Here is a 27967-nt window from a genome sequence, read left to right as displayed (position 1 = left end):
GGGTTTTGCAGATCGTAAAAATGTCCAAACTAGTCAAAAGTGGTCTCCAACTCTATAAAATTTTAATGACTGTGCTCCTGTTAACTGGGTATTCGAAACAGAAAAATAGCAAGTACTACATATGCTCTTCTTTAAACAATAAATAAGCATTTTTTTTTTAAACAAGAATTAAATATAAACTTTACACATCCAAAATACAATATACAACCTATTTCAAAAAGGACTCGTTGATTACAGAAACATAGCAAAACCACATTATGAGCAGCATGTGAGCTTTCCTATGCGAGCTGTAATGCTGCTCCTTACAGTGCTCTTCAAGTCCCCCGCTCAGCTATCGCCCTTCATGGGGTGGGTACGATGCTCAGCTCCGTCACTTGACTACGTACTCAGATGACAGAGTCTAGTGGAATCAAATAATAAGATTCGGTGGTGTTTCCTTCCAGTTACCTTCTTCAGGATGGACAAGTCTGAGTCTTCCAAAGATGGTGTTAAACTTATTTTTTTCAGAAAGGCTGATGTGATAAGGCTCTAGTTAAGTTTTTAGACTTAAGCCACGTTTTGGTCAACTGAAAACATTTTTATGGCATGTCACCTTCAAAAAGAACAAGTTGTACGGACTGTCTCATTAAGACCACAACAGCAGAAGTTAACAATATATACAAATCAAGTTTTCTCAGTTTCCTATAACGCAGAAAACAAAAGACTTCCATAAAAAGGATTTCTTTGTTCTCAAACTTCACTTAGAAACTCAGCTTAACATACTGTTGCTCTGTAGCATTAGTAAAGTTCACTAACAAAAGACTTTGCTGTACAGTGTAAATAAACCAGTGTTCAACAGTTTCGTTGCCATTGTTCATGTGGTGTTTAGTTGACATTGTCGTTCAGTTTCAGCTTTCTTCTCTTGCCGGTGGTTAACTGCAGCCCAGAAGGTTATTTTTTTCAGCACCTGCTGCAGAAGTTTGGATGGCAAGCAAGGTATTTGATTTTTTAAGAGGGCTGCGTTTTTACCAATGCAGTCTAGACACAACCTAAGGAAGAGGGAGAGAAAAAAAAAGGAGATTTAAGTAAGTGGTCTATAACCTAAAGTCAAAAAATATTGAATAAAAGCTGCTTGTGATGGTCACTACATGTGTTGTGCATGCATGTGCAAGAAGAGTATTATACAATGCCAACATTTAAACTGCTATGGATTGTCATGCATGTTTTAAACTGCATGTTTCAAATATTTACTGAGAAGGTGATTTTATATTTACCTGCCTACATGGGATTAAATAGTTAAAAGCTGTGCATGAAAAAAGCATAGTGCTACAACAATTTACCCTTAGACTGCCTGTACTGATAGCCTCAACTCACCTGAGAAGCGAGTAAGGTTGAGTCTGAAATATCAACAAGTCACTGCAATGACCCTGATGAAGAGAGAGGAAAACAAACATTAAAATGATAAACAGCTTATCTCAGAAATACTGCTACTCTCTGGATTAATGTAACATTTATTACCACATACATAATTTAAAACGGTGGATATTTAAATAATTATTTTTAAAGAAAAGAGGCATGAAAACCCCCTCCTAAATTACATTCTCAGAACACCTAAAGTCACATCTTCACAATACCATGATATGAATGAATCCAATAATATCAACAACTGCATTAACTTCATTTCAGCTCTAATTATTGTAGTGCTAGGATTTCATTACTCAGTTTACTGACCGTGTCCATGAAATGCAAGTCATCTTTGCTTCCACCAAACACCATCACTTCTCCTTCTTTTCCAAGGCAGGCTGTATGCCACAATCTAGCAACAAAATTGTAAATAGGGTTAGTGACTGAATAACAAGAAGCAGCTGTGTGTTGTCAGCAAAACAATTCTAATAACTATATATTTTAAGGGGTTTCAGGGGAGCAGGAAGTTTATTCATGTATTAATTACCTCACACAGACTTTCCTACATTCTACTCATATTCAAGTTTCTTTTCAAAGAACTTTTGTTACGAGGATATATGATCCTTTTAATTAAAACGGAAAGGTCACATTTCCTAAATCCTGTGATTCCACTACTTAAGCACAGAGACTTGAAGTCTTATTATCTCACACTATTTACCCAGAAGAATTTCACAATTTTAAATAATTTGTTTTACAAGTTGCTCTGTGAGGTGCAGAAACAATACAGGCTGTTCTTTAACAATTTGTATCTCAAGGAACACCTCCCAGTCTTTGCTAGTAAGCACTAAGCCTTAAAGGACTAAAGTGATTATGAGAGTCTCTCTTTTCTGTTTGACCATTTCTTTGCAAAGATTACGTTGTGAAGCATCTCTGAGGTTTCCAATTTGTCCAATATTACTAAGATAAGTTGATTGACTCCAAATGTGCATGGGAAAGAGAGATGTACATGCACAGAGTACTCTGATGGAACCCCTACATTTTAGAAAACCAAGACATTATTTCAAAGGTTATCAAATCTGAAAATAATACATTAGAATGTTATTATTCCATTCTTCAACAATATAAAAGGAGAGAGCAATGTGACTATCCATCTCATGACAGTTTTGGTGAATGGTTACATTCCATACAGACCAGTATCTTTTTGTCATTATTTGACCTATCTGTATTATGCCTATATATACCTTGTCTTATTTATCAGTAGCACAAAAAAATGTTACAGTGGAAAAGTTAAGAAAGCGTGCTTTTGCCAAAAACAGCCTGTAAAAAAATCCACTGTTTCTGTAATTCATAACTATAATTCTATCGGCTTTCAGACTGCAGGATTTTTAGTACAGACTGTTGCCCCTGAACACCAGGATAAGAGCTTCACACCAATTACTTCGTGGCAGTTTCATTCTAAGCCCAAAGACTCACGGGGATCATTTTCTGTGCACCAATTACTTACATCATGCCCACAAGTAATTTGTATCATACATACAAAAGCAGATTGTACATGAAATAATAAAACCCAAAACCCCGATTTGTATAATCTTGCCAGAACAATGATTCTGCTTCAGTAGCTACACCTTGCTTGATTTATTGCCAGCAGATCAAAGTCTGTTCCTTTTCTACTGGTGTATCACCACTGAAGTATCACAAGATGATTATCACCAAAGCTCTGGCCCTTTACGTTTACTTAAATGAAAAAATACACACAGCTAGAACTTTCATGCAGAAGTAAACGCTCTCACTTTCTTACTCCATTCATTTCAGTTATTATTCACTGTTCTCCTTAAGCTAAACTGTATCCCACCCTTTTCTCTTCCTCATACCTGGAGATAGATCTGTCTCTGCCTTATCTGCATTAGGAAAACTCTGGCCTGGACTTCGTCACCGAAGAACACTGGGGAGCCTTTCCTGCCTTGATTTTGTTGACATCCTAGCTTGCAACCTGATGCTTTTTTCTACAGACTGACAGAGTTTGTCCTCTCACAGCTGCTCTAACTTATCACCTAAACATTCTAATAAAGCACGTTATTTAAATTATACAGAAGCTGAATCAACGTAAACTTCTTATACAGCTCTTCTAACTAGAATATAGATTAAGAGAATTACATTGTAATGAAAACACTAAGATTTGTACATTAAACACACATTTTGTTCTGTATATCAAGCTAGTATGCAAAATACTTTCTGAAGTATGACTTATGGACAGAAAAAAATTTTTTTCTACCAGAATTACGGGTCTATAACCTGGAGGACAATTTATTAGAAATTCCTAAAACGGGAGGCTGAAGGAAATTAAAGGAATTGTTCTTTATATAAGGAGAATAAATAAGGAGAGAATCAATTTTGCAGAAGCGTTGGGAAAAATATACTAATGCATATATGATACATAGTGTATTTTTATAATAGAAATATATTTAAGTACATATCTAAGTATTGTTGCCATTACATATTAAGTCCTACTGTTAAAAGCATGGGAGCAATAGAACTGATTTAAACCTTTTTGTTGTCTGCAGTAATCCCCTGCAAGTGTAGGGCCATAATTATGGTACAAGTACTTCATACTCATTCAAACTAATTCAGTATATAGACAGACTTTTGGTATGGCTCCTTTTACCTTTACTTCCAAAACTTCCTGAAAAAATGTTATTCTCTTCCTTTAAAAAGGAAGGCAGTGGCGGGGGGGCATTTACTGCCTTAAAGGCTTAGCTCAATGCAAGGCACCTGACCTCAGCCTACCAAAGCACACACCAACAGCTAAAGATGGCAGAGAACGAGATGCAGGACTGAGGGAGCCGACTGGCATCAGCACAGAACCCAACAGCTCCGTTCTCCAGAAGGGTCAGGGCTGCGTGTGCGGTTGAGTCCCCAGCCGAGGTATCAGCATCAGTCTGGGGACCCCTTTTTGTGCTTCTGCAGCAGCAAGGCAGGGGCTTGCACAGCAGTCTCCTGCCAGCACAGCCAAATGGAGGTTATTCTTTGTAGCCCGGCGTGGGATCTGCCCTCAAACTGCCTGTAAGCCATGTGGGGCTCCCGAGGCAGGTGCCACCACCACCTGAGGCACGAATTATCCCAGTGTAATTACAGAGTAAAGGCTGAGCTGCAGGTCCCTGGCCTGCTGCCTGTAGGAGAGCACATCCTGTCCCTTCCCAGTCCTTTTTCATGGGACACTGATAAAACTTAAAAACCTGAGGGGAGGCAGTCCACTTCAGCAGTCAACTTTTAGGAAACCATCTGTATAAAGAACTGAACAGGAAGACAGGTATGAGTTGTGACTGCTAATTACGTGCTTTGTTTTTTAAGGCAGTCAGTCTTCACTTGTCAGTTCACTGATCATAAAATAAAATACTTTGTGAACCTAAGGTATGAGTTTATTTAGTCTTGAAATAGTTTGAAATATACGAAAGCAGAAATCTTGGTCTAACAGTGGCTGCTATATTTAAGAACGCCCTAGAACAGAATAAAATAAGAAAATTCAATGATGTAAGGATATTTCAGTAATAGAAAACAGAACATAAGGCAGGAAGCATACAAATGTCAGACTAGAATCATACACTAAAAGAATGGCAAGAAATTGTGCTGAGAATACCTGGATGAATATATTGAGTGAACTCCATGAAAAACTGAGTATTTAATATATACAACCATTCATTTCAACAGTATTCACATTATAATACAGAGAATGCTGCAAAGACTGGGATAAAAATAAAAGCTGTACTCTGAAACAGCAGGCATTTGTTTTTAATGGCAGCTTTCAAATAATGCCCAGGTTTAGAACATGCAACTTATTTTTTTTTTAAAGACAGAAATCTAGCTACTGTAGTTTAGTACTAAATTCAGGTTTGCAAAACTGTAATCATAATTTGTTGCTTCTGCCCAGAGAAATAAAAAAAAAAAAACAAAACACAGCAGCTATTTCTAATTCCCAAAATGTGCATCAACATTTTCATTGCTGTCTTCTGCATGTTTCTAAAAATGTATTAACATTAATTAATTTTCGCCATTTTCCTTGGTTATTAAATTCCTCAAAAGTTAAGCAATATACATTTCTTATATAAAAATCATTTGGATATATACCACCAGGTTAGCTGGACACCCAGATCCTTCATCAGAATCTCTTACTGCAAATAATCACCATAAAGAAAGTAAGAATCAGCTGTAACAAACACAAAGTAATAATGCCTCAGCTGGTATGGAAGCATGTAAGGAAACACTGCAAACTATTAAATCGTGCCACATTCACTTTGTAAAGTATTTCTATAACGTAGTTTTAAAACACTGTTTTTTAATTTAGAATCCCTTAACTTGAAATGTCTAAATTTCAGTGTTATTTTTGTATACCTCGGCCTACTCTTAGGCAAATGGGTAAGTTGTTTCCATCCATTTGTTGTAATACTGTGAATCCAGCCATCACCTATAAATAAGAACATATATTAGTACTTTTTCCTTGGACAAAACATTACCTTCTCTTTTTATTTATACAAAAGCTTTCTGTTCTAAGAGGATATTATATTAAGATAACAAAAACATCAGTCAATCTTTTCAACCTTTGCAATTTAAACTTAACCATTCAGTTACAAAAAGCTTGCTGGATTGAAATCTGGAATTAAAACACACAGACTTTTTTTTCTTTTTGGTTTATTGAGAAAGGAGGTCGATGTCCCTTAGAAAGCAGGTCAACGTCCCTTTGAAAACTGTCCCCTCCCAGGGTAATTTATCTGTGACACTCAAAGCTATTTTCATATTTTGTCATGAGAAGATTGCCTTTTCTAGAAAGGGAACACAGCATAATAAGACCACCTTACTTCCCATCTAGTGTTTTGTGGACATGATTCATCCAAAAAATTATATTATGTTAACATTATTTGAATCTTCTAACTGCAATTCGTAACAAGATCAAAAATTATCCTCTGCACATATCTGAATGTGAGACACTCTTGCCGTTATCCTTTCAAATCAAGGACAGTTTGACTAAAGAGCATTAGTTTGATCATTAAATGTTATCATTGTACTGCACAACGTGCTCCTACATTTCTTTAAAAGGTAAAATCGCTCAAGAAATACTCAAGTGTCATGAAAATTCTGTAAAAGATTTAAATAATCTAAACAGTTTTTGAAAAACAACAAACATGCAAAATCTATTAAGTTAGCACCAAAGCATATAATAGAATCACAATTTTAAAGTTACTTACTTAAAGGAACATTATCAGAACTCAGTCCACCAAAAAGAAAGAGTCTGTCATCTCCTATCGGAGTCAATGTGTGCCATGATCGATCTTTTGGTTTCTCTCCACTGATATTAATTCTTGGTGAAAGAAATAAGCAAAAACAAAATTTCAAAGAAAGATGAAAATGAACCTGCCAGAAAATGTAGTAGTTAATTTAGTTTGTATTTGAACAAGTTTGGATATTTTCCCAGCGGAAAAGCTGCATTCAAGCAATCTGAATTTATGTTCAAGAAGTGAGGCCATCCAAACCTTGAGAAAAACGTTAGTAAAAAGGGCAATACCTAAGCACAAAACAGGGGTGGGTTCACCATTCTAAAATTCTGGTCACAATACAAAAATTTAGTTCTTCCAGATTTTATCTACGGATTTTAGTCACACAATTCCATATACTGGAGATGGGAATCTGAACAATAAAAAACCTGGGCATTAGGGATGGATACAGGGTGGCCTGAATTCACACCATTTAGTTCAGGCACTTCAGCGTACAGCTGTCTCTGATGGATCCCAAGAGTTAGCAGAGAAAACTAAGGACCTCCAGAGGGCATCAGACCACGTAATATCTCGATCTAACCAAAGAGGCAACTTCTTTTGTAAAAGTACCTAAACTCAGACACACAGAATCTAGGCCAGCACACACTAGGTATGTCCTGATTTTGGAAAGATAAGGAAAAGAGCAGCTGTGAACACCAATCAGCTTGCTTACAGGGACAGTCTCCAACTGACCCCAAGTGGTGTAGAAAGGACTTTTCTGCGGTTCACACAGATTGTATCTCCAGATACTTTCTTTTTCCCCCGCTTTGCTGAAGAGGGGTTGATGTAACATGCACAGATGTGTGCTCAATCTATAATGTGAACGTGGCAGAGACAGCAATCTGTGTCTTCTTTACAATCAATGAAGAGAAACAGGTCCCTGAAGAGCACAACTTGTGCTCTTGTGATTTCCTTGTGATTTTTTTTTTTTCATCTGTCTACCTTAGCAGCAGTTACCTCATGCTCAAGAAGTGCCTATTTCTCCTAACTGAGCACAGAGGGAGCCTGGGGTGAATAATACAGGCAGCTGCAGCTGTTAGAGGAATTTCACTACTGGTGACTGTTAAGCAGTTCCCCATCTGGAAGCAGAGACTGAAGAATCACAGCTAATTAAACACTGATTGCAAAACTGTCCTACTAAATTTGGCGTGAAAGTTGGAGCCAAGTCGACAGTGTTTAAATGCCTGCTTTGCACAACTCTTGTATAAGAGACTTCTGAAATTGGCAAAAGAGGCAGACTGCCAAGATACAACACACTTTGATGTTTAGAAAAACATCTACCAGAAACTGATGGGTGAGAGCATTTGAATCTTTCACACAATTGATACCACAAATGATCACAGTAACAGAAATACCATAATATTGAATGTTTCAGTTAACAGGCTGGTGGAGCTCAGAGGAGATGATGTAAATTCTGGGCGGTGGCAGAAATCTTCTCCTCCACCTCTACCTCACTTTGGCAGCCCATGGTTGGGGTATTCATCATCTGGGACCCTGTCCTCCTCCTCCCCTTCTAGCTACAGGAGATCGCTCACTGTGGGACAGCTCATGTCTGAGAACATCTTCCCCAATCCCCCGGCCTTCCCTACATAGCAGCAGTACATCAGCACTTAAAAAGGCTGAGGAAGGACAAAGCAATGTGCTGCCAACTTTCCCCAGCACCTGACTCGATGCCAGACAGCTAGCACTGCAAAACAGACATGGGCTGTACCCTCCTGGGTGGGACTCAATACATTTCGCAGATGCTGCATTTGTGAAAGCACCTGGCAGCATGAACACTGGGTATATTTGGTTAAGATTTTGAAAATAGTAACAGGGAGGTTTGAGGACAAACCTGAGAGGTGACTGCAAGGTGGGCTCCTCTCCTCCAATTCTTTTGCAATGATAATTATCTCTAGGAGAGGTTTGGCCCCTAGCTTACAGCCTGCTTGCTGTGCTGGTTGGCAAATCGGTGAGTGAAAGCTGTATCTATGTAATACAAGAGTATTTGGAAAGAAGCTTAACAGTTAATATACGGAGCTTGAAAAGTCAATATTGCAACCCCATGCTGGAAGATATTCCTGGATTTATAAGTTAATGTGATGCAATTCCTTGAGAAATCAGCACAGAGATGAAGAAAAAACCTGATATGACTGGTTGGGAAAACAGCCTGGTGAAATGGGTGTGTGATGGATCATTACAGCACACCAGTTAATGAAAAGCCAGGGGGCTTTAAATAAAATCATCACTACGTTTGTTATTTCTGTTTTTAGGAGAGGATATTCAACAAGTGAATTTGTTGTGCTGTGCAAACCAATGCCTCCTTGCTGGGAGATCTGGATTTTACAACAGAACCTCAAACACCGGCAGCATTCGGAGAGCCAAACTTGTAAATCTATATAAAATGCTTGACCCTCATCTGGTGGTAATTCACACGGGCAGTCCAAAACAGCAGCTGCAGAATGGCTGAGGTAATTCTGTTATCAAGATCAAATAGCTTGTAACTTGTCCAAATTCTCATTAGTCATCACATCAGAGGAGTTTGAAGCTATAGTGTAAGAAAGGCAAAGGCTGTTGCAAGAAGCACCTACAGCAGAAAATATTCACACTAATAACAAAGAACTCTGAAGGAATTTCCCCACTTGTGCAATGCTGGGCTCTTAAGAGGCAGCTTTTAGCTGGAAATAGACTGTCTGATGAGAACTATTCAAGTCTATTCCTGAAGCTCAGAGGATATGAAGTGATTTGGTTTATTTCAAGATCTTAATACCTAACTTCACTGGTCTCAGCCAATATTTCTTTGCTATGGAAGTTTCATCCAAGCCAATCTACAAAGTAGAATTCTTAGGAAACAAAAAAATAATAGTAATAAAAGGAGAGAAAAAAGTTCAACCTGATTATCCACATTGCCTTATTCTGCATTGCGTGGAGTCATCAGAATTTTGGGACCAAGTTCTTGGTATTGCAGATGATCCCCACAAATGCTCCATTTCTAACACAGCCACCGCTATTGACTATGAAAGGAAGCATGCGGCCAGAAATCATTTTCCAAGCAATCTGTGCAAAGGCAGTCTGGAGCAAAAATGTGAATAGATAGCAATGTGACAGATGCAAACTTTCGTATGGCTGACTAGGACTTCGAACTTCAACACTGACACATCTCCTTCAAGGCCTGAAGTTCCTCTTGTTGACTTGTCACTCAGCTGTCATGGCTTTCCTTTTTTAAAGCAATACAAAGCAAGTCAAATAGGAACAGCTCGTGCAACAACCGAAAAAAAAGGAAGCAGTTGCATCCAGTAACTGGAATAATCAATCCACTCAGAGGCAAAGTCTGCAGTCTAAGTGGGACAGTGCTATCATGTAGGCAGCACGTTATTCATTTAAAAACAACCAGCAAAGAAAAAGGGAAATTAAACTGATTACTTAATCCTAAGCGCTAGTTAAAGAAACCTCCAAAGAGAAGTTTTTTTGAAGGTTTTTTGAAGGGCCACTTGTGAGACTTCCTCGTCCTGCTGCCATGAGCAGTGGGAAGGAATAGGTGGAGGATTGCCTGCTCCCTCCTTCTGCATTTGGTTCAGAGGGGAGAGAAACACACTTGGTATACAACCCATCAGCAAGTCACAGGTGAGAAAGGTGCCCAACATTGCTGTGTGAAGCTCTGGAGCAGGATCAGTACTGACACATACTCATGGAAGTTGCATTTTGGGGTCTTTTGTGAAATTACTACTAGGTTACCTTGAGGACAGGAAGAGAACAGTGGTTATCACCCACTGGTTTCTGCTTGTCCTCTGCTTTGTCTGCCAGTGAACAATACAGCCACTGACTATATGTGTAGTGAGCACTGCCATAAATGTATACAAGCAAACCTGAACAAGTACACTAACACCTGATTTAGTTTAAAATTGAAATATTTCAGTGATTTGTTTTACCTAAATAAGTAAAAGATGCTTGAGAGGAGAAAAAAAGATCTTTCCTCAATCTGGTCCACAGTGAGAAATATATGGATATAGTAAAAAAAAAAAAGTATTCAGAAAGACATCAAATCTAAAATTCCATATGGATAGATGTACCAGTCTTGGAAATGAGCATGTTAAATCACTACATGCTGTGCTTAAAATAGCATTAACAATGCTGTGGTGCAGAACAGAAAAAGCGTGGTAACCCCTATCAAATTAAATTCAATCGAAACCACAGTGTAACAGCTGTTGAAGTCCCCAAACTCCCATTCTCCTCTTGGAAAAAATACAGAATTAAAATTGGAACTATTTAACAGCATGTTTCAATCTGCTACATTCAATTTTAAGCATTAGAGAGGGCAACCTACCTTCCAGACCAAGTCCACGTGTCTAAATTCAGGCAGTGCAAATCATTCATTCTCGTTTGCTACAAATAAAAAATAAAATCCCAGTTGTGTTATATTAAGCAAACAAAAAGCAAAGTATTTCAGTGAGGCCTTCATAGGACAGAGCATTTAAGTAAAAGTAATTTAAAGAAAACTGTACCCATATGCCTTAAAACAACTCTGTACTACGGAGCACATGAAAAAACATTTTTTCTTAAAAAAAGCGACAAAGAAAACAGGCAACTGAAAATAACCTGTCAAGAACATTTCTAGTAATGCAATGGCACTACAGGGCCAGTTTTACTCTTTAGTAGTAGCTTAATAGTGACAAACTGTGATACTCAGTTCCTGGAAAAGCACTGAATCTCGATCCACAAAACCTGCAGTGGGTAATTGCAGAACTGCTCATTTCAATACTCTACCTGCAGTTTCTCTCATTATTTTTATTTGCATTCTGATCCTGACTCTGCATCCTCCTGGCTGCCTGCTCACTGATTTCTTGGAATATGTTAATAAATAGCGTACTCAGTACATGACAGGCCTCAAGCAGTTCATTACATCTGTCTTTTCTGAATGGCAAGCCCTTTCAGAAAGTTAATACTAGCAACATTAAGGTTCCGTGACCCTTTAGCATTTGCCACAGAAATAATAAAACATATCAGTAAGAAGAATGGGAAATCGATACACTTGCATATGTGCCTGTGTTTTGAGGTGAGGAAAGTAATTGCCTTGGAAACATGGCAGGGGGGAGAGAATATACGAAAATTTATTTGCTTTAGATGGTAGCAATACTTTCAGCGGCTTGCAATACGCTTGGCTGATAGCTGTGATTCCTCTAGGTACTACTAAACAGTATCTGAGAAGTAGGGAAATATAGCTTGCCTTACCTTACAATTTCTTTTCTCCTAGGGTAGTCCATAGATCTATTAGAATAAGCCTTTCTCCAGCTTGCAGATCCTCTGAGGCAGAAACTAGACTTGTCATTTAAGTCAGAATAGGAGTAGCTTTGTCCCTGAGAACTCAGCCAGTTAGTGAGTTTGAGAGACTTCCAAAGCTGAGCTGTGGAAGGTCTCTCGGTGTATTTCAGGGAACCGCAAGGATTTCGGGATAGCTGTGGCCTCCTCTGATCACATAAGTGCTAGCCCGTTTCTGTCCTAGGGAAGATGATGTTAACTGGCATTTTGAAAAATGCCTTCAGAGCCGGCAGCAGGCTAAAGGAAAGCAGAATGTGAGTGCTTTTGTGCATTGCCTGAGAAACTTTACTCCCGTAAGAGGGTGAATGTAACAATAAAACATGGTCCAACTGACAGCTAGCGGATTGATCTGCCTTCCATGACAAGTCTATCCAGTTTCCTGCTCCCTCAGGTTGCTTCGAAGGAAACGAGGAACAAATCATACATGCAGAAAGCAAAAGGCGGTTACTGAGTATCTTCTGCTGCACCTGTACACAGCCAGACACTTGGGGATAGGGTGGGAAAAATAAACAACATCCTGGCCCCCAGAACCGCAAACATTTCATCATCTCGGAGTCACACAGCTCAATACAGAGGACATTGATTAAAGACAGGGAGGAGAGCGAGTTGCTGTTACGCTGGAAATTAAGGTTTCAAGAAGATGCTGTTCAAGACCTCCTAGCTGACTTTCCTCTCTTTACAAAGCTAGGCATGAGGCGGAAGATGGAGTAGTTTTCAGTTCCTTGGTCCCTGGGAAATCAATGCGTTATCATCTTTACATGCTAATATTTCAACAGACTGACAGATGAGAAATGACACCCACCTCGTTTGGAATTCACAACTCGGCATCAGTCAGACATTTCTGCCTAAGATTCAGTCCTCTAACAAATAACAAATGAAAATGCCTTTCTCCCCAGCCCTTATTTGGGCAGCTGTAAGGCCCGCTCAGGCTATCATCACTTGCCACATGCACAATTTGCTTGCGGTTTCTCCTGTAACCATAAACACTACCTACTATATTCAATAATTTAGCTGATGATCCTAGATTGATTCTTAGCTGGCTTGAAAGCACTGAGCCTTGTAAGAGCGTTTGCATTTCCGTCTGAGCCACAAGGACTCCAAAGACATCTTTCTTATCTATGGCATGTTCATTTATTTGCAGCCCAGTAAATATTAACCAGGATCTGCTTTGTCTCGGGACCAGCTTTCTGGCATGATGAAAGGCATTACGGGTGACGTGTTTACAGATCACTGCTCTGTGCAGCTCTCCAGTCTCAGATTTACAATCAAACAGCTATTACAACGCAGATCTTTGTAGAAGGACTGCAGTTCAATCTATCTTCTTATCTTCAGTGACAGGAAGGATAAAAAGAAATATAAACATGCATACATTAAGGCATCGGATGCGTGAAGAGCTGCTGAAAAGACTTTGTGTTATTACTTCATTCTTTACATGAAAACTTTCCACTTAAACATGAGACTTGCATCAACTTTTGGACTAACTTTCCTTCCTTCCCACTTTCTCCCATTTCTGTTTGTCAGGGGCTTACCTGGAGGAACAGAGTCCACATAACACTTCTGAGCCTGTTTTCAAATGATTCCTGGTACAATTGATTTTGATCACCATCATCATCATCATCTTCTTTTACCAGCTCTAGCTCCAACTTTGGAAAAAGGTGCCCTTTCCTCCCAGAAAGATGAATAGGAGAAGCCTCATGACACTTCCTGGCCCTTTCTGGTTCCTTGTAGAGCCTTTTCCCTGGGAAGATTTGTATTATGGTGAACTAGAAGGAGAAGGAGGAGCAGAGCAACCCCGTATTTGCTCCTTAATTTGCGGAGAAAAGCAAGACTTCATCCTCTGGGGAGGAATTACTCTTGTTGTCAGGAAACGCAATCCTTTTCTGATGTCTTTAGCTTTCCTTCCTGCTTCACGACTTACATTAACTCCTCAGGCCCCACTGAATGCTCCCTAACCTCTGTAACTTTCCTTCCTTTTTTTTTTCCTAGGATAGAAAGTGAATCAGTAACTGGGTATCACTAAGGTGAAAACTACACTTGCTGCTCTCCTACAAAGCTAAATACAGCTTTCCAAAATTTCACTCTTCTCTTATATTCCCAAGTGGTTTCACTGAAATTTAGCAAGTGGTTATTAAGGAAGCAGATGCTACCCGAGGAAGAGAAAAACCTTTTCAGCTCAGAGCCTTCTTGTATTTCTGAACCCTGCTGTCAAATAGACATGGTTAACTAGAAGCCAGAGGGCACGTCCTCTTAGGGCACATCTAATCATGCAACAGCACAGCGGAGGGATCACAGGTGAGCTCCAGTTTTACTAATAATTTCTCGTGCAGGTAGCAGAGGCTGCATGGGAATCATGGCTTGGGTTATAAAGCAATTCAACTGCAACAGGCACAGTGCAGCAACCCTGGCCGGCTGGGCACAACGTGCAGTGCTGTTCTGTTGTGGTGTGAAGACGTCTGCACCACACAGACAGCCCTTGCTCACAGCAAGCCAGCAGGAGCGAGGCTTTGAAGGCTGAGGAAGCGTTCAGAAATAAATGGTAGGCCAGGAGGTCCTGAGCTGCACATTTAGTTCTTCACGTTTGCTTTCTCTCCCTCTCACATCTGCGGGCTTGCTAAATGAGAGGCAGGATTCGGGTCAGCTGTGGTTAGCAAGAGTTCATTCACACAGCAGACATCAAACAGCACGTCTATAGCAGGAGCACGGAGCTCACTTAGCCCAGCATGGCTCACCCTGACACACAGGGTTTGATCAAAACCAGATACTTTGTCAGTCTTTTCCACTACCCATTTATTTCCTTGGTTGTTTGCAAATATGTTTGACCAAACCTACAGCTCTGGAAGCTACCTTGTGCAATTGTCACAACCTGAGGTGGGGCTTTAGCAACAATCCTGAGGTTGTGAGCCTGTACCAAGGGCAACGTGACCGGTTAGGATAAACAGGAGCAAATTTGGTGGCTTTCTTCTCTGAACGCTCTGAAAAGGTAAAACTTTACTTAGGTAAAAACTTTTCCTGCAGCTGTGGGAAGCAATTCAAACTGAGTAACTGGCTGGGTATTTGCTGGTGCGCGCATTCTCAACCTGCCTTGGTCTGGGTCTGGTTTCTGTCTGAGCAAGCAGGAGTAAGCTGTTTTGTAACAGAACTGTAGACTTTCCCTGAGAAGAAGGTTGCACCACTGCAGAGCTTTTGTAATAGAGCTTAAAAAAACAGGGAACTTGGATTCAGAAAAAAGGTTCATACCTTAAGAATACAAGGTTTGGCAGATTCTAAGAGGAATTTGGTGTATGTTCGTTGTAGGACATTTCCAACCAACAGTTAACTCCTTTTTCATATAGGAAAACTACAGAAATAGAGCACTGAGTGCTTTCAAAAGCACCTTCACTGTTACTTTCATAGCAGTAGATGTAGAAATCGAAGTCTCATCGGCTAGCTGAATATGATTAAAGGCTACAAATCAGTTTTAGGTAAAAAAGAAAAAAGGCTAAAACCATAACAATTTTTAAAAATATGGATGAGTACACAGTAACTTACATTATTTTTTTACTTGCCTTACAGAATCTGCTTCTCGCATTCCTCATAAATTCCAGCTCAGACAAAGTCATACAAGAATATTATCTTACCTATGCTTTTGCAACCGTTCTAAAAAGAGTTGGTACATTTTCCACTCCATAACAAAACTACACTGGCAAAAAAAAATTACAGCTCATGGGTAGAGCCTGCTCTAGTTAAAATTACCTACTACCTACCAGTCTTATTTTAAGAAACAAGTAGGTATACTTTTTTTTTTTTTATTTTATATTGAATTGCTGCCTCAGGTTTAAATTCTCACATTTATTTAATGCTTTAGCACAGAACAAAGAGAAAACTTCCCCTAATCAATGCTACAAAAATTGAATGTTGAGGTTTTGGTATCTCCCAAGTTTCCAGTGATGACTTCAGGTTTGTTAGGTACAGACAACCATAGGATGATACCTATGATTTTTTTTCATTTTTAGGTTAAAAAAAGCTAGAAAAAAAAGAGTTAAGATTACATAGCAAGAATCTATTCTTGCTTTATATATGCACTGATTATATATGATGCAGATCTTATGCCTTCAATTACCTACAGGGCAACAGATTTAAGATCTTCCAATAATGTACTAAAGGGTACAGCTTCGGATCAGTTATCAAGGAAGTACACACAAGCCTTACTCTTGTGGTCAAGAGCCTTATGGGATGCAAAGAAAAGAGCTGCCAACAGCAATCTCTGCAGTATGCTCCACATTTTCTTTATCAAGGTCACAGAACATGCTGAAGGTAAAGACTGAGACTGCGAAACTGGCATTCAGAGAGCAGTGGAGAGGCTTAAGTGACGGGTGGCTGCAGTACCCTGTGCTATCAGGTAACACGCTGCAGCTCCCTCTACCAGTCTCAATGTACGGAGATGCTGGCTTTGCATCCAGACATTATAATCACACGCTGCTTGTCCGCATGAGTGTATTTCAAATACTTCTATGCAAAAAAAAAAAGTTTAAATTATAAAGCCAACTGAAATCTGCTGTTTCCTACCTTTTGGGACCACACGTTGCAATTATAAATCTAAAATACTGTATCAAACCTGCTATTCTGAACTTTACTTTCCCAGAAGGTAAAAATCAGGAGGTGAGAGGCGTGTATGTGAGAAATGACTGTTCTTACACATTTCCCCTTTCTTTAAGAAAAAAATAAAAATCACAAGCTAAAATCCTATTTGTATTTACTTCTTGCTACCATTTCTTTAAGGGATCTATAAACCTGCAGAGCTGTACTAAACATATGATGCTAGCATCTCACCATTTATAAAAACCTGATCTATCATTGGGCTTGCTTTTCCCCCACTCTGAAAGAAGCATCTCCTACAGATCTTACACAGAGGTCAACCATTTTTGTTGATTTATAAACATGTAAATTTACTCCTCATCTGTTTTTCCCTTTTGGGGACGAAGTATGCTTCATTGTAAATACTAGAGCCAGAAAGACAGAATCTTCTTTTTCTAAGGAAGAAATTCACTTCCTACAGAGGAATTAAAGACAGCATCCTGAATTCAACACTACTAAACATACCAGTTAGGCCAAAAACACTTGGGATTTTCTTCTACTGCAACAATAATTTGCTATTAGAAAAGCAAAACAAAAACAAACAAAAATAACACTTACTAAACTACTACCTATAAAATGTTTTAATTAAACACTAACCAGCACTCGTCCTCCGAAGATGTAACCTTTATTTCCCAGCACTGCACATGTATGAGCTGCTCGAGGCTGAGGCGGATCTCCACCCTGAAAGAACCAATAAATGACATTTATATTTCTCATATTTCAAATTAAATAATTTATTGTCACGTCCAAAATTCCACAGACATTAGAAGATACACATAATTGCTAAGGAATCTTTAATCGAGTTTCCTCAGTTGCTAACGTGTAATGTATTCCCTCTTGGTCTAAGACATCGAGGCTTTTTTCAAGTGAAATTCAATTAATTTATCTTTAATTCCTAAGCATAAAATTAAAATAACACATCAGTTATTGTTGGTATGTCCTGTGCCACTTTATTTTTCCAAAGCACAAACTGTCAGGAGCTGGTACTAAAAATCTCTAGAAATCAGATCTTAAGTTGTTATGCAACATGCAACAGCCACAGGCTAAAAAGTCTTCCCTGGGTAAGTCAGAAATAAAGCTAGCAAAACTGCCTTTTACTTTTCAATGGTAATTTCTTTTTTTGCATTTAATTTTGTAGGAGTTTTAGTACAGCCTATAAACAGCATAAAACAGTGTCAGACCTCACTGCAATACAGCTCGACTGAGTTGTAAGCTCCCCAGGATTTTATGAAGTTCTACACTACACTATCATGTTTAATGTCAGTACATAAAGACGTGTGCATTGCTATTTCACTGGGAAACTGAGTACACATGCTCCTTTGGAAGACTATTAAAGTAATGTATTGCTGAATAATATCTGGTCTGTTTATTCTAACAACATTGCATGACTAGTAGATACTTGTTTAAAAGATTTTTCAACATTAGCCCTTGAAGGGAATACAGCAACTGCATGTACACAACAAACAAATAATGAGCGTATTAAACATACATCACACTAAACATACATCTTTACTTCACAAATAAAGACTGAAGACCTAAACTAACAATATAGGGAGATTTTTTTAATCTTTTTTTAATTCTGTGAGAGCTGAACAGTGAATCAAGAGAGACTAGGGTTCAAGACCACTACTGTTCTTTCAGCTATCATTCACACTGACCTATCAGCTTTCTGAAGAAGGAGAGAGGTAGGAAGGGAGGAAGAAATCCACATGTATATGGTCAACTCCCAGTTACCTGTGATAGCTTATCAGTGTTAGAGGTTCACATACACAGCTGCAGCCAACCAAATAGGTGGAGGACACTGGTTAAATTCAGCTTGGCATGATTAAAACCACACGTATGTTTGCGCTGCACACTGCCCACAGACCTTCGCTTTGCTCCAGGAAGCCTTTGCTAGGTGAGATGCGCCGTGGGTCAACAGCCATGCTCCAGCCAAGAAACTCTTCCCAACCCAAGATACTGGCAAACCCCACAGGGATTCCCAACCAGCCTGCAGAATGCGTTTGGCAGGGCCCATGGAGCCTTTGTGAGGAGCTGCTGAAACACCTCCTGCTCCTCAGCACCGCTCTGGGAGTCACGCTGAATGGTTTCATGGAGCATGCCAGTGCCTTGGCTTCCCAGTAACAGAGAGAGCTGACGGGAATTTCATATTCCCAACATGTACTTTAAAACCTAAATACAAAGCCTGACCTCCTAGGTACAGGATACTGCATCACCTCCTAATCTATCCAGATGTCAAATACCTCTCTGAAGCTTACTTTATGTTTTGGCTCAGAACCACATTATAGAACAAACACCAGTCTACATCCTGTAGAGAAAAAAAGTCATGACATCAATCTTGAATTCTCCACATTTCAGATTCATCGAGTGTCCTCCTGTGCTATGTTAAAGACAATGAAAAGGAAGCATTTTCAAATTACTTGTCCCACCATGAATTTTGAGAGCTCAGTAACTATTCAAAATGCAGGAAGGTCACAATTGTCTCAAAAGATAAGACTTAAAGAACACTCACTCGAATTGCTGGTTGAGACCAAGTTTGTGTGTTTGTATCAAAAACATGAACATCATTGTGCCATCCCCAGAATATCTGTCCTTCCTGAAAGAGAAGTTAAAAAATTAAAAGCATTATTTTAAAATCTTTGTGCTTGTTAAAGGGTACAAACCTACAAGTGATCTATCAAAACAGAAAATAAACTAAAATACAGAACTTTATTTAAAGAAATACACTAACATTTTCAAAGTGATAGAGCAACTCAGGTCTAGTTGGAGGTAGGATGAGGGATAATGACACTCGAAAATGGGCTTTGGGCTCCCAAATGAGTCACTGTGGTAGACAAAGCCTACATCATGCCACAACATACTAAGAATTAAACACTTAGATTGTACAAGGTAATACATTTCTTGTAAGTCAATATTTAACATTCGATGTTAAGGGTCAGGACTCCGTAAATACATACCTATTAATTCATGTGAAAAGACTCTAATAAGCCTCCTTCTTTCTAGTAAGAATTCATTATAGGAAACTAGCTAATCCAGGCATCTTAAAACATATGGCATTTACCTTGGTTAACAAATTAAGGAAATTAACTGAGAGCGCTTGTCCGTTAGAGTTGTGAAACTATAAATTCCCTTCTGTTACTTCAAGAAAAGCAATTCTAAAATCTTCTGGGAGTTCTGTGTTTAAAAAAAGGGTCTTCAGATTTAAAATATTGCATTTGTTTTTCCTGACAGCATTTTGTTTCATTGCATTCAAAGTCTAGCACTTTGAATACACTGAACACCCAACACCTCCCAGCAACACGCAACACCTGAAATTCCAAATCAAAGCAGAAGCCTCAAGTTTACAGCTCTCATGATTCTTCATACCTACTGAGCATAGTACAACAGATCATGCTTTGACAAGAAAGGACAAAACACTGAATTGTAGCAAATCTCTTACCCAAAATGCATCGTGGACATCAAAACAATCACTCAGCTCATTATGCTTCCTACAGCCATAGCCACCAAAATATATTAGCCTAAAACACCAACAAAAAGAAGATGTTAGCTGTTTTTAGAATAGAACTCATATTAATAAACTGTAATAATTAGCCTCAAATATTGCTTTACCTACTGTATATAACACAAATTAAAATATTTCATACTACATCTAATCATACAGAAAACCTTACCAACATGAAGGTGGTATTGTTACACTTCTCAATGTGCCTGACAGAAACCCTTTTAAGTAAGGAGGGAGCTTCAAGGTACCTCAAAGCCCTTGTTCTATATTCCTCCATCCCCAAGCTCACCGGTCATTTTCAGACATGAGTCAAAATGATGCACTACACACAACAGTAACATCCCTATGCTTCTACAATATTTGTTAGACTTCTGAATTAAGCTTTTTTCAACAAATGTTCCCAAAGGTCAGCTCACTGGCTATGACTCACAACATCTTCCTCTTGCTTTCTGTAAGCTTATGAAGAGATTCTTTCAGCTAAGTGCTACTGAACATATTGCATTGCAAGTAGCGTTACACACCTCCCAGCCTAATATTCCACCCACGAAATGGCCATCCACAAGTAATGGTTCCTAAAGTTTTGTTTAACTTCAACATTTGAGGATATTTGATATAGCTGTTAGTGATCTCGGGAGAAGGCAATTTAGGAACTGATGGCATGGTGCAGGTCATTCCAGACACATTCCTGGGGAAACAGAGTTACTGAAAGCATCGTGCAATACACCAAGACATCCTGATCTGCAAATTCACACCTTGTGAATTTTTAAGGTATACTTCTACAAAGGTGCATAGCTTGTCTCCAAATATGTTTGTTAAATGAAAAGGTTATGCTTGTTACCCTCTGCCACCTAAAATAGGTTTGATTAAGCTTTTTTTCTAAATATGTTGACTAACTTTTACAACACGTATCTAGCCTGACTTGGTTCTTATAAAGTAAAAATACTCACTGAAATGTTCTTGTAATTGTTAGTGCATTTTTCAAGGCATACAAATGCTAAAATATATTTTATTGCAAGAAATAATTAATGGGTCCATAACGCAACAGAAACTCAATGTCATTTCTATACTGATTTTTTTTTTGTTGTGCATTAAAATTAAAAACATAGGTAATATGTGCATAACAAGTTTCACCTCAAGTCTCAAAGCATTCCAGAAACTTCCACTGAATTTCCTAACTCTCTCCCAAAGCCACCTTATATTTACCATTAATTCAGCTTACATGTGAGAAAACTCTGGTACAAAGTTAAGAAAGTTGCACAAAATCCCACAGTAAGTCAAGCTAAGAATTAAAGTTTTGTGAATCACAAACCTGTGTTCTCCTCACTTTATAGTATGGCCTCTCTGCAATCAACACATATTAAATATTCTTAATGTGTTACCTGTCCTTATACACCCAGCAGGAAAGCTTGTCACGTGGTGTAGGAGGTTGGCCTTTAAAATTTGTGATTTTTTTCCACCTATAGGTTCCATTTTTTGTTCGCAGATTAACATAATACAGCTGAAAAAAAAAAATACAACATTCTCAGTATAAATGGTATTGAAGAATCTGGCACAATTGAGCAGCAAAAAGAACAACCCACCTCCCCCAGAATATGCTACTTACTTCCTTTAAAAAAAGGAACTGTCAGTGAAATTTACGATACATCGCAGCATATGGGAAGAGTCCGATTCACCACGAGAACAGTTAAAACGTGAGAATTAGCAGTTTCCTTGCCTTCCCTCTGTCAGACCTGTATAATACTACCCTGCTCCTTCAATTCTCCAACCAGCAGTAGCTCTGCCTAACCTGAAGAGAACGCCCACGCAGAAATCAGCAGTGTTTGTGAATGGAGTGCTGAACAGATGTGACTGCAAGCTCCAGCTCAGTTATTTTCTAGTCTGAAGCCTGACATCGCTGACACTAGATGATAGCGCACTTCTGACTTTGCTACTTCAGTCTTTGGTTACTACGAAATCCTGTAGCTATATTTTAACTTTAATTACTGCTTGGCCATACAAGAAAGGTAATCACCAAAGGGATATAGGAGATCAATTTCAATTATGGCTGACAATACATTTTTTTAAAAAGTAATTAGGAAAACGCTGGCAATTCTTAGAAATAAAAAGTTTCACATTCTGTGCCTGGTTCTGAAGCTATGATTCAACAAAAATTCCCAGAAAAATAAATGGAGTTGAACATTAAAACAGAAATTAAACTTTTTATTTTGTCAGTTTAAAGTATGTTTTGTCTACAACACTAAAAGATTTTCCTTAAATTTCTCCTTTATTTCAGAAAATAGGGCCAGCATTACTATTCATTCAAATACAATCCTTTGTGAAAGAAAACAAAAGAATACAATACCCGATTACTGTATCCTTTATCATCAAATCCACCAAAAATGTACAGCTTCCCATTAATGCTTGCTCCACAGCTTCCTGACATGGAGGTAGGGAGCTCTCCTTCCATTAGGTGCATTGTCCTGCAATTTAGCACATACGTTAGGTGTTACAATGCTGTTTCCATGCACAGTATAGAGGTATAAATAATTTTTGCACTTAAAGCTAAAAATACACTTGCAATATTTTGGCCACATTTAGGAGGAGAAACTAGCTGATTTATTAAGTTGGGCTCCTGTGGTAGAAGAGTATTTTCGCTTGAACACTGCGTATACATTTATGAAGTATCTCATAGTAAAAGAGCTTTATTAGGGCTAAAAGTGTAGTTACTCAAAAACTGGACATGTTATTAGCAATAACTCCAAAAACTCCTGAAATGAGAATACAGCAATGCTGTTACGTTAGAAATAACTGAAGTAGAAATAAAGGTCACAAGTACTCACTGGTTTTGGTACTATGTCACACGTCACTTCTAAAACTGCCTTTTGCACTGCATTTAGCACCATAAAAAAGCTCCAATTATGCCAGTTACAGCAATGAGCGCTCCGTTCTTCAGCCACCATCAGCAGTCCCAACCTTCTTGCTAGCCGCACGTACAAGGCCGTGATTTCCATGGTGCAAATCCTAACACCACGTGGTCGGAAGCGCCATGCAACTGGCTGACCAAAGTCACTTTCTGCCAAACTCCCAAGGCTGAGCACCAGGCCAAGCCTGTGCTTAGCATCATTACTCCACGTTGAAAGCAGCTTTGCTAGAAGCTCGAATTTCTGCAGAAGACGGGGACCTACCCCTCCCTCTCTCACACGTACACAGACAGAGGACATGGAATTTTCTTAGCATTTACACCTTGTCTCCACACCTTCGTTTTCTGGAGATACACCAGCCAGATCCCAGCCTCCCAGTGCTGACACTCCAACTCTGTTCTCCAGATTTGCTGCCGAAGTCTCAACTGCTTTCACTCCACAGTTTCTGGTCAAATTTCCCTTCCCTTGTCATTCCCGTTACTTCTTAGCTCTCCACCCAGGTCTCTAGCCCAGTCTCCCACCTTCAAAGCCTAGCTCCAGATTTTCTTCTCTCTGCTAGGTGTAATGTCACCAGGCTTCCTGAAGCAGTCACTTCCATTCACTCCCTTCATCGATGCACCTGCACTTAGACCCGATGCCTTCAGCTTCTGGCACTGGTGACCATGTAGAAGGATTGTTACAGCGTTCAGTTCTGACTCTTGACCTTATCCCAACCTAAAAGAACTGGAAGCAGCCTTTAAAAGGAAAAGCTGTTTATGTCCTTAATCACCAGATGTGAATGATGCATGTGTAACCTGTCCTTACTGAAAGCTGTGCTAACAAACAGCAGGTCATGGCTCTGCTTCCAAATACCTTTGTTCTGGCATCAGCACTGCCACAGGCAAAACCACCTTCCCCTTCTCTGCTCCTGCTCATTCCTGTGTCAGGCTGTGTGTTCTGCTGTATGCTTACAACTTTTGTGCTGTAAGTGAATGAGTTCAAGAACTGATCCATGTTAAAAATAGCTCTGAAAAAAGAAAGGTTATATTTAACTCAGATCTCTTTCCCGATCCAATTTCCTATGTGACCATATAAAGAGCTGTACCAGGACAACTGATACAGGGACATCAGGGGGTTAAGAACAAGAAAGGGTATGAGGTTGCTTTAGCCAACCCTTTCACCAAAAGAAACAGACATCAAAAGGCAGTGAGGTTACACTCTTAAAAACCCAAACCACCAAAAATAACAACAAAACCCTAATGAAGTCTTGCTAGAACTGCACAGCTAGCTGTAGGCAAAATGTTGTTTTCAAAGTCAGTGACTTGACTGAACAGATAAGGAATTTCATACGTAAGACACCTTCCTGATCTAGTCCTCCTCCCCTTTTTCCTCAATTTCAAAATGTTGCTTTTAATATAGGTTCAAAAGAAATCTCGTGACTATGGATATGCAAAGAACACAAACAGTTGGGAGATTAGACAGCTGGCAGAAAACACATACGAACCTAAATGAATACTGCTCTACTAGGCTGAATACAATTATTGTAATAAAAACCATTGGAAAACTTAAAACAGAAGCATTGTTAATCTCTCCCCCCATACAGTGTGTAAACACAATAAATATAAACAAAGATTAAATTGCTAGCGATATGCAAGATTTGTATAGTTATGAATTACTTTTAGAAATACACAGTTAAATAATAGCACAAATACATATAATTGTAAATAGATCAACAACACAACTACCTAGTGTTTAATGTTAAAAGGAGTATTTGATATATGGAGAATTAAGCACAAGTAAAATGCACTTATTCTAACAAGAGAGCCCTGAGATGGCCATTTCAAACATCTGTCCGGAAAAAAAACAAAACACAATTATACTTATGAAATTAACATTTCCTAGAGTAATTTCCAAATACGTATGCTTGTTTTTCAGTCTTCATATTAAACATTTGCTATGTTAACGCCAAGGAACATGACCAATAGCTCATGTAACTGAAGGAAACCTTTACACAGCAGCTAATTGTAACCTCTGCAAATACCAACTTTATTTATCAATCAAATATAAATAATTTAACTTACCATAACCCACTATCCATTTCATAGATCCAGAGCTCATCATTAGGCAAATACACTTCATTTTCTTCAATCGACTAAAATGGAAAAAAAAATCGCAAATGTTAAATCAATTATGCATTATACACCATACATTTTTAAATGAATACCAAATCATGTTACTTAGCAACTCCGAATACTCTTAAGGAGATAATCTTACCAGAGCATAAGTCATACTCCAGCACTCTTGCTCTGATCGTTACCTTTATGAGCAGGCAGCTCAATAATTTAAATATCTTACAATTTATACTGGAAGTTCAAAACAGATGTTTCTACTTTTTGAAGCTATTAAAAATGCTGTGCTAGTTGTGTCCTCATGTCATTGAGTTTTGCTGATTGCAAATAGTAGATTTAATCACTACTTTTTATAATCACAGTGCCCTAAAAGGAAATTAAATTTGGTCTATTAGTAAATTAGAGGTAGAGATAAGCATTTCGATATTCAGAAAGCATTATCTTTTGTTTTGGGAGATACTTTAAATTAGGAGGGGTCTCTGGGCCTGGCTCCGTCCTCTCGGCACCCTCCTGCAGGTGGTTAGGGACATCAGGAGGAGCCTAATTCCTCTGTGAAAAACAGAGCTATCAAAGAGGCTATATAAAAATAATCTGGGAAATAACGATGAGGAAGAATAACAAAAAGGAAAAGGAAGTCTGAAGGAATGCAATTGCAGAACTCCAGCTGTGTGACAATTATGTTGTTATTCTCTTAGCCTTAGAAAGAAATGAAACACTTTAAGGGAATAAGCAGCCAGAGACAGTAACCAAATAAAGAAAAGAAAAGCAGAGATAAAAGCGAAATCAATGTGAGGAAAAGAAGTTATAAACAAAACTGAAGCTTAATTATTTATTACTGATATTGATTACTTGCCTTTATTATTACCTTCTCAATTTGAGAGGTGCCAATTAGGCAAGCAAGCAATTCATTCGCTCTAGTTTATCTTGCCGGGTACCTTTCCTAAGGAAGGCTATGCCACTACACGCAGCTTGCACACTTCAGAAAGTGCAAAAGTCCACTACACTTAATCTAAACCCAACAGTGGTAAGAGGCCAAGGAGTTGCTAGAGAACCAGCCTGGAGTAAAAACACTGATACCAAGAGTAAGTTAGCTGGGTGGCAGTCTACCATTCAGCATACAACACGTAAAAACGTGATTTGGCTTTGTAAAGCACTGCTTAAAGATTAACTTACTGATTTTCACAGTACACAGGTAAATACACCCCGTGTATGAGTTTCGTAGTTTTATCTCCAAAACTCAACACACATGGTATTCTGTCTGTGCCAGGAACCTATAATCCTTCATCAGAAAACCTTTGGAAATACTGCAGTAGTCAACCCAATCTTTAAGGCTACAGCACAGAGAAGTACTGAATATTTCCAGTGGTTTAGGCGTTGCATAGCTATAGACTATTATTGAATTTAATGCCAGAGAAGAACTTTAGAACTTCCTGTACATTACAGGGCTCTTATTTCAGTACAAGGGGGCTGTATTTTCAGCCTCGCAGCAGCCACCAGCAGCACAGCTCCTTTCAGGTGAAATGAATCCAGCTCAGGAGCAGAAAAACTCTTCAAATTGCACACGCTGCTCGGCTCTGCCCCATCTTTCAAGCCCAATATTTTAGTTCCAAGAAAAGAACATTCTGATTTCCAGAAACCAAACCCTAATGCACTTCAGGAAGAGACAAAAGGCAATCGGGCAGTGGTACCTGAGGGCCCTAAGAGCGTCCTTCCCCTGCCATTGCCTACACTCAGCACATGCCATGTTTTAAAGTTTAAACCCAGGATGCTCCAACTGGAACTCTGCTTGAGCACAGGAGAGGTTTTGCACATTTAAAAGCTTACTTTAACCCACAAAAAAAAAAAAATAGAGATAAAAACTGAAAATGTAATAGAAACATGATTTAAACTGGAGTAAGACTAAGCACAGTGACTTTCACATTTTATGCCCAGTGTGCAGACACTGTAGATTAAATCGGCTGTATGTAGTGTAGCATTATTTGTAGTTTAAGACTGAACTAATTGAGAACTAGGAGTCAGAAGCATTTAGCGGTGGTGATCTTTTGATGACAGGCAGCAGACACCTTTCCGTCAGACAACTACTAACGCCCCAAAAACGCCGCGATTACGTAAGGGTGAGGCACAGCCGCCAATTACAGCTGTCACCCTTCAAAAAAAATAAAAAAACATTCAGCCCAGACCATTGCCCGAGCCCCAGCGACCGGGGGGGGGGGGGGCTCCGTGAGGGGACCCCCCCCCGCCATCCCCTCAGCGCGGCGGCCGTGGGGGGCCATTTGAAACGCCCGCCCCCGCGGCGCGCGCGCCACGCCGCCGGCCAATCAGCGGCCGCGCTGAGGTAAACAGCGCTGCCTGAGGGGGGGGGGCAGGCATGGCGGGGGGGGGCCGCTTCGGCGCCCCCTCAGCCCCCGTGTGGGGGCTCGCCGCCGGCTGCACCCTGCTTCTCGCGTCCCCTCCTGTCGCTTCCCTCCGCCCTAGCCCCGCTCGCCCTCCTTACCACGTAGCCCCCCCAGACGTAGAGAAAGTTGCCGTCCACCACGGCGCAGTGGCCGCTCCGCTCCTCGGCCACGCAGAAGCGCTCCGCGGGGTCTGCCGCCATCTTAGGGGGAGGACGGGGAGGAGGATGGAGGAAGAGGAGGAGGAGGGAGCCGCCTGCCTGCCTCGCTGCCTCACCGCCTCCTCCGGGAGAGGCTGCGGCTCGCCGCCGCCGCTCGCTGCCCGCAGGCGGACGGGAAGCGAGGAGGGTCCAAAATGTGGGGCGGCACCGGGCTGCCCGCGCCGCCGCCCCCTGCCCCGGGGTGGGGTGGGCGCCTCAGGGTGCCCTGAGGGGATGGTCGGTGCTGAGATGGGTCCCGGGGGGGGGGG

At 39.8% G+C, this 27967-nt stretch overlaps 1 protein-coding gene across 2 annotated transcripts; it reads right to left on the bottom strand.

Moving 5' to 3' along the window:
• Positions 1–40: 40 nt before the first annotated feature.
• Positions 41–27920, bottom strand: KLHDC1 (kelch domain containing 1). Of its 2 annotated transcripts, none has more exons than XM_027459550.3 (13): positions 27600–27911; positions 25058–25128; positions 22439–22556; positions 21477–21595; positions 20035–20113; positions 19108–19191; positions 17193–17276; positions 10990–11048; positions 6621–6733; positions 5770–5842; positions 1711–1795; positions 1354–1406; positions 41–1028 (listed from the first exon to the last, which is right to left on the bottom strand). In XM_027459550.3, exons 1-13 carry the CDS (start codon positions 27699–27701, stop codon positions 854–856), a joined length of 1215 nt encoding a protein of 404 aa, XP_027315351.1. In that variant the 5' UTR covers positions 27702–27911; the 3' UTR covers positions 41–853. The 2 variants fall into 2 exon arrangements, 1 of the variants encoding a protein (XP_027315351.1); XR_011809388.1 differs by lacking the exon at positions 41–1028 and adding an exon at positions 3255–3443 and having other exon boundaries at positions 1352–1406; positions 27600–27920.
• Positions 27921–27967: the final 47 nt, after the last annotated feature.

Source organism: Anas platyrhynchos, chromosome 5 (genome assembly GCF_047663525.1).
Source record: "Anas platyrhynchos isolate ZD024472 breed Pekin duck chromosome 5, IASCAAS_PekinDuck_T2T, whole genome shotgun sequence".
Classification (NCBI taxonomy): Eukaryota; Metazoa; Chordata; class Aves; order Anseriformes; family Anatidae; genus Anas; species Anas platyrhynchos.
The sequence above is the reverse complement of the archived record's forward strand: the minus strand, read 5'-3'. Positions and strand labels throughout refer to the sequence as shown.

Bases quoted from the DNA above. Each gene is read 5' to 3' on its own strand.
- KLHDC1 (XM_027459550.3), bottom strand. From the start codon at position 27,701: ATGGCGGCAGACCCCGCGGAGCGCTTCTGCGTGGCCGAGGAGCGGAGC. The intron at 17,277-19,107 runs GTGAGTGTTCTT...TGGTTCTTTCAG, and splicing joins GGTCTCAACCAGCAATTCGA to GGTGGAGATCCGCCTCAGCC. The intron at 11,049-17,192 runs GTTAGTGTTTAA...TTTTATTTGTAG, and splicing joins TCTTCGGAGGACGAGTGCTG to CAAACGAGAATGAATGATTT.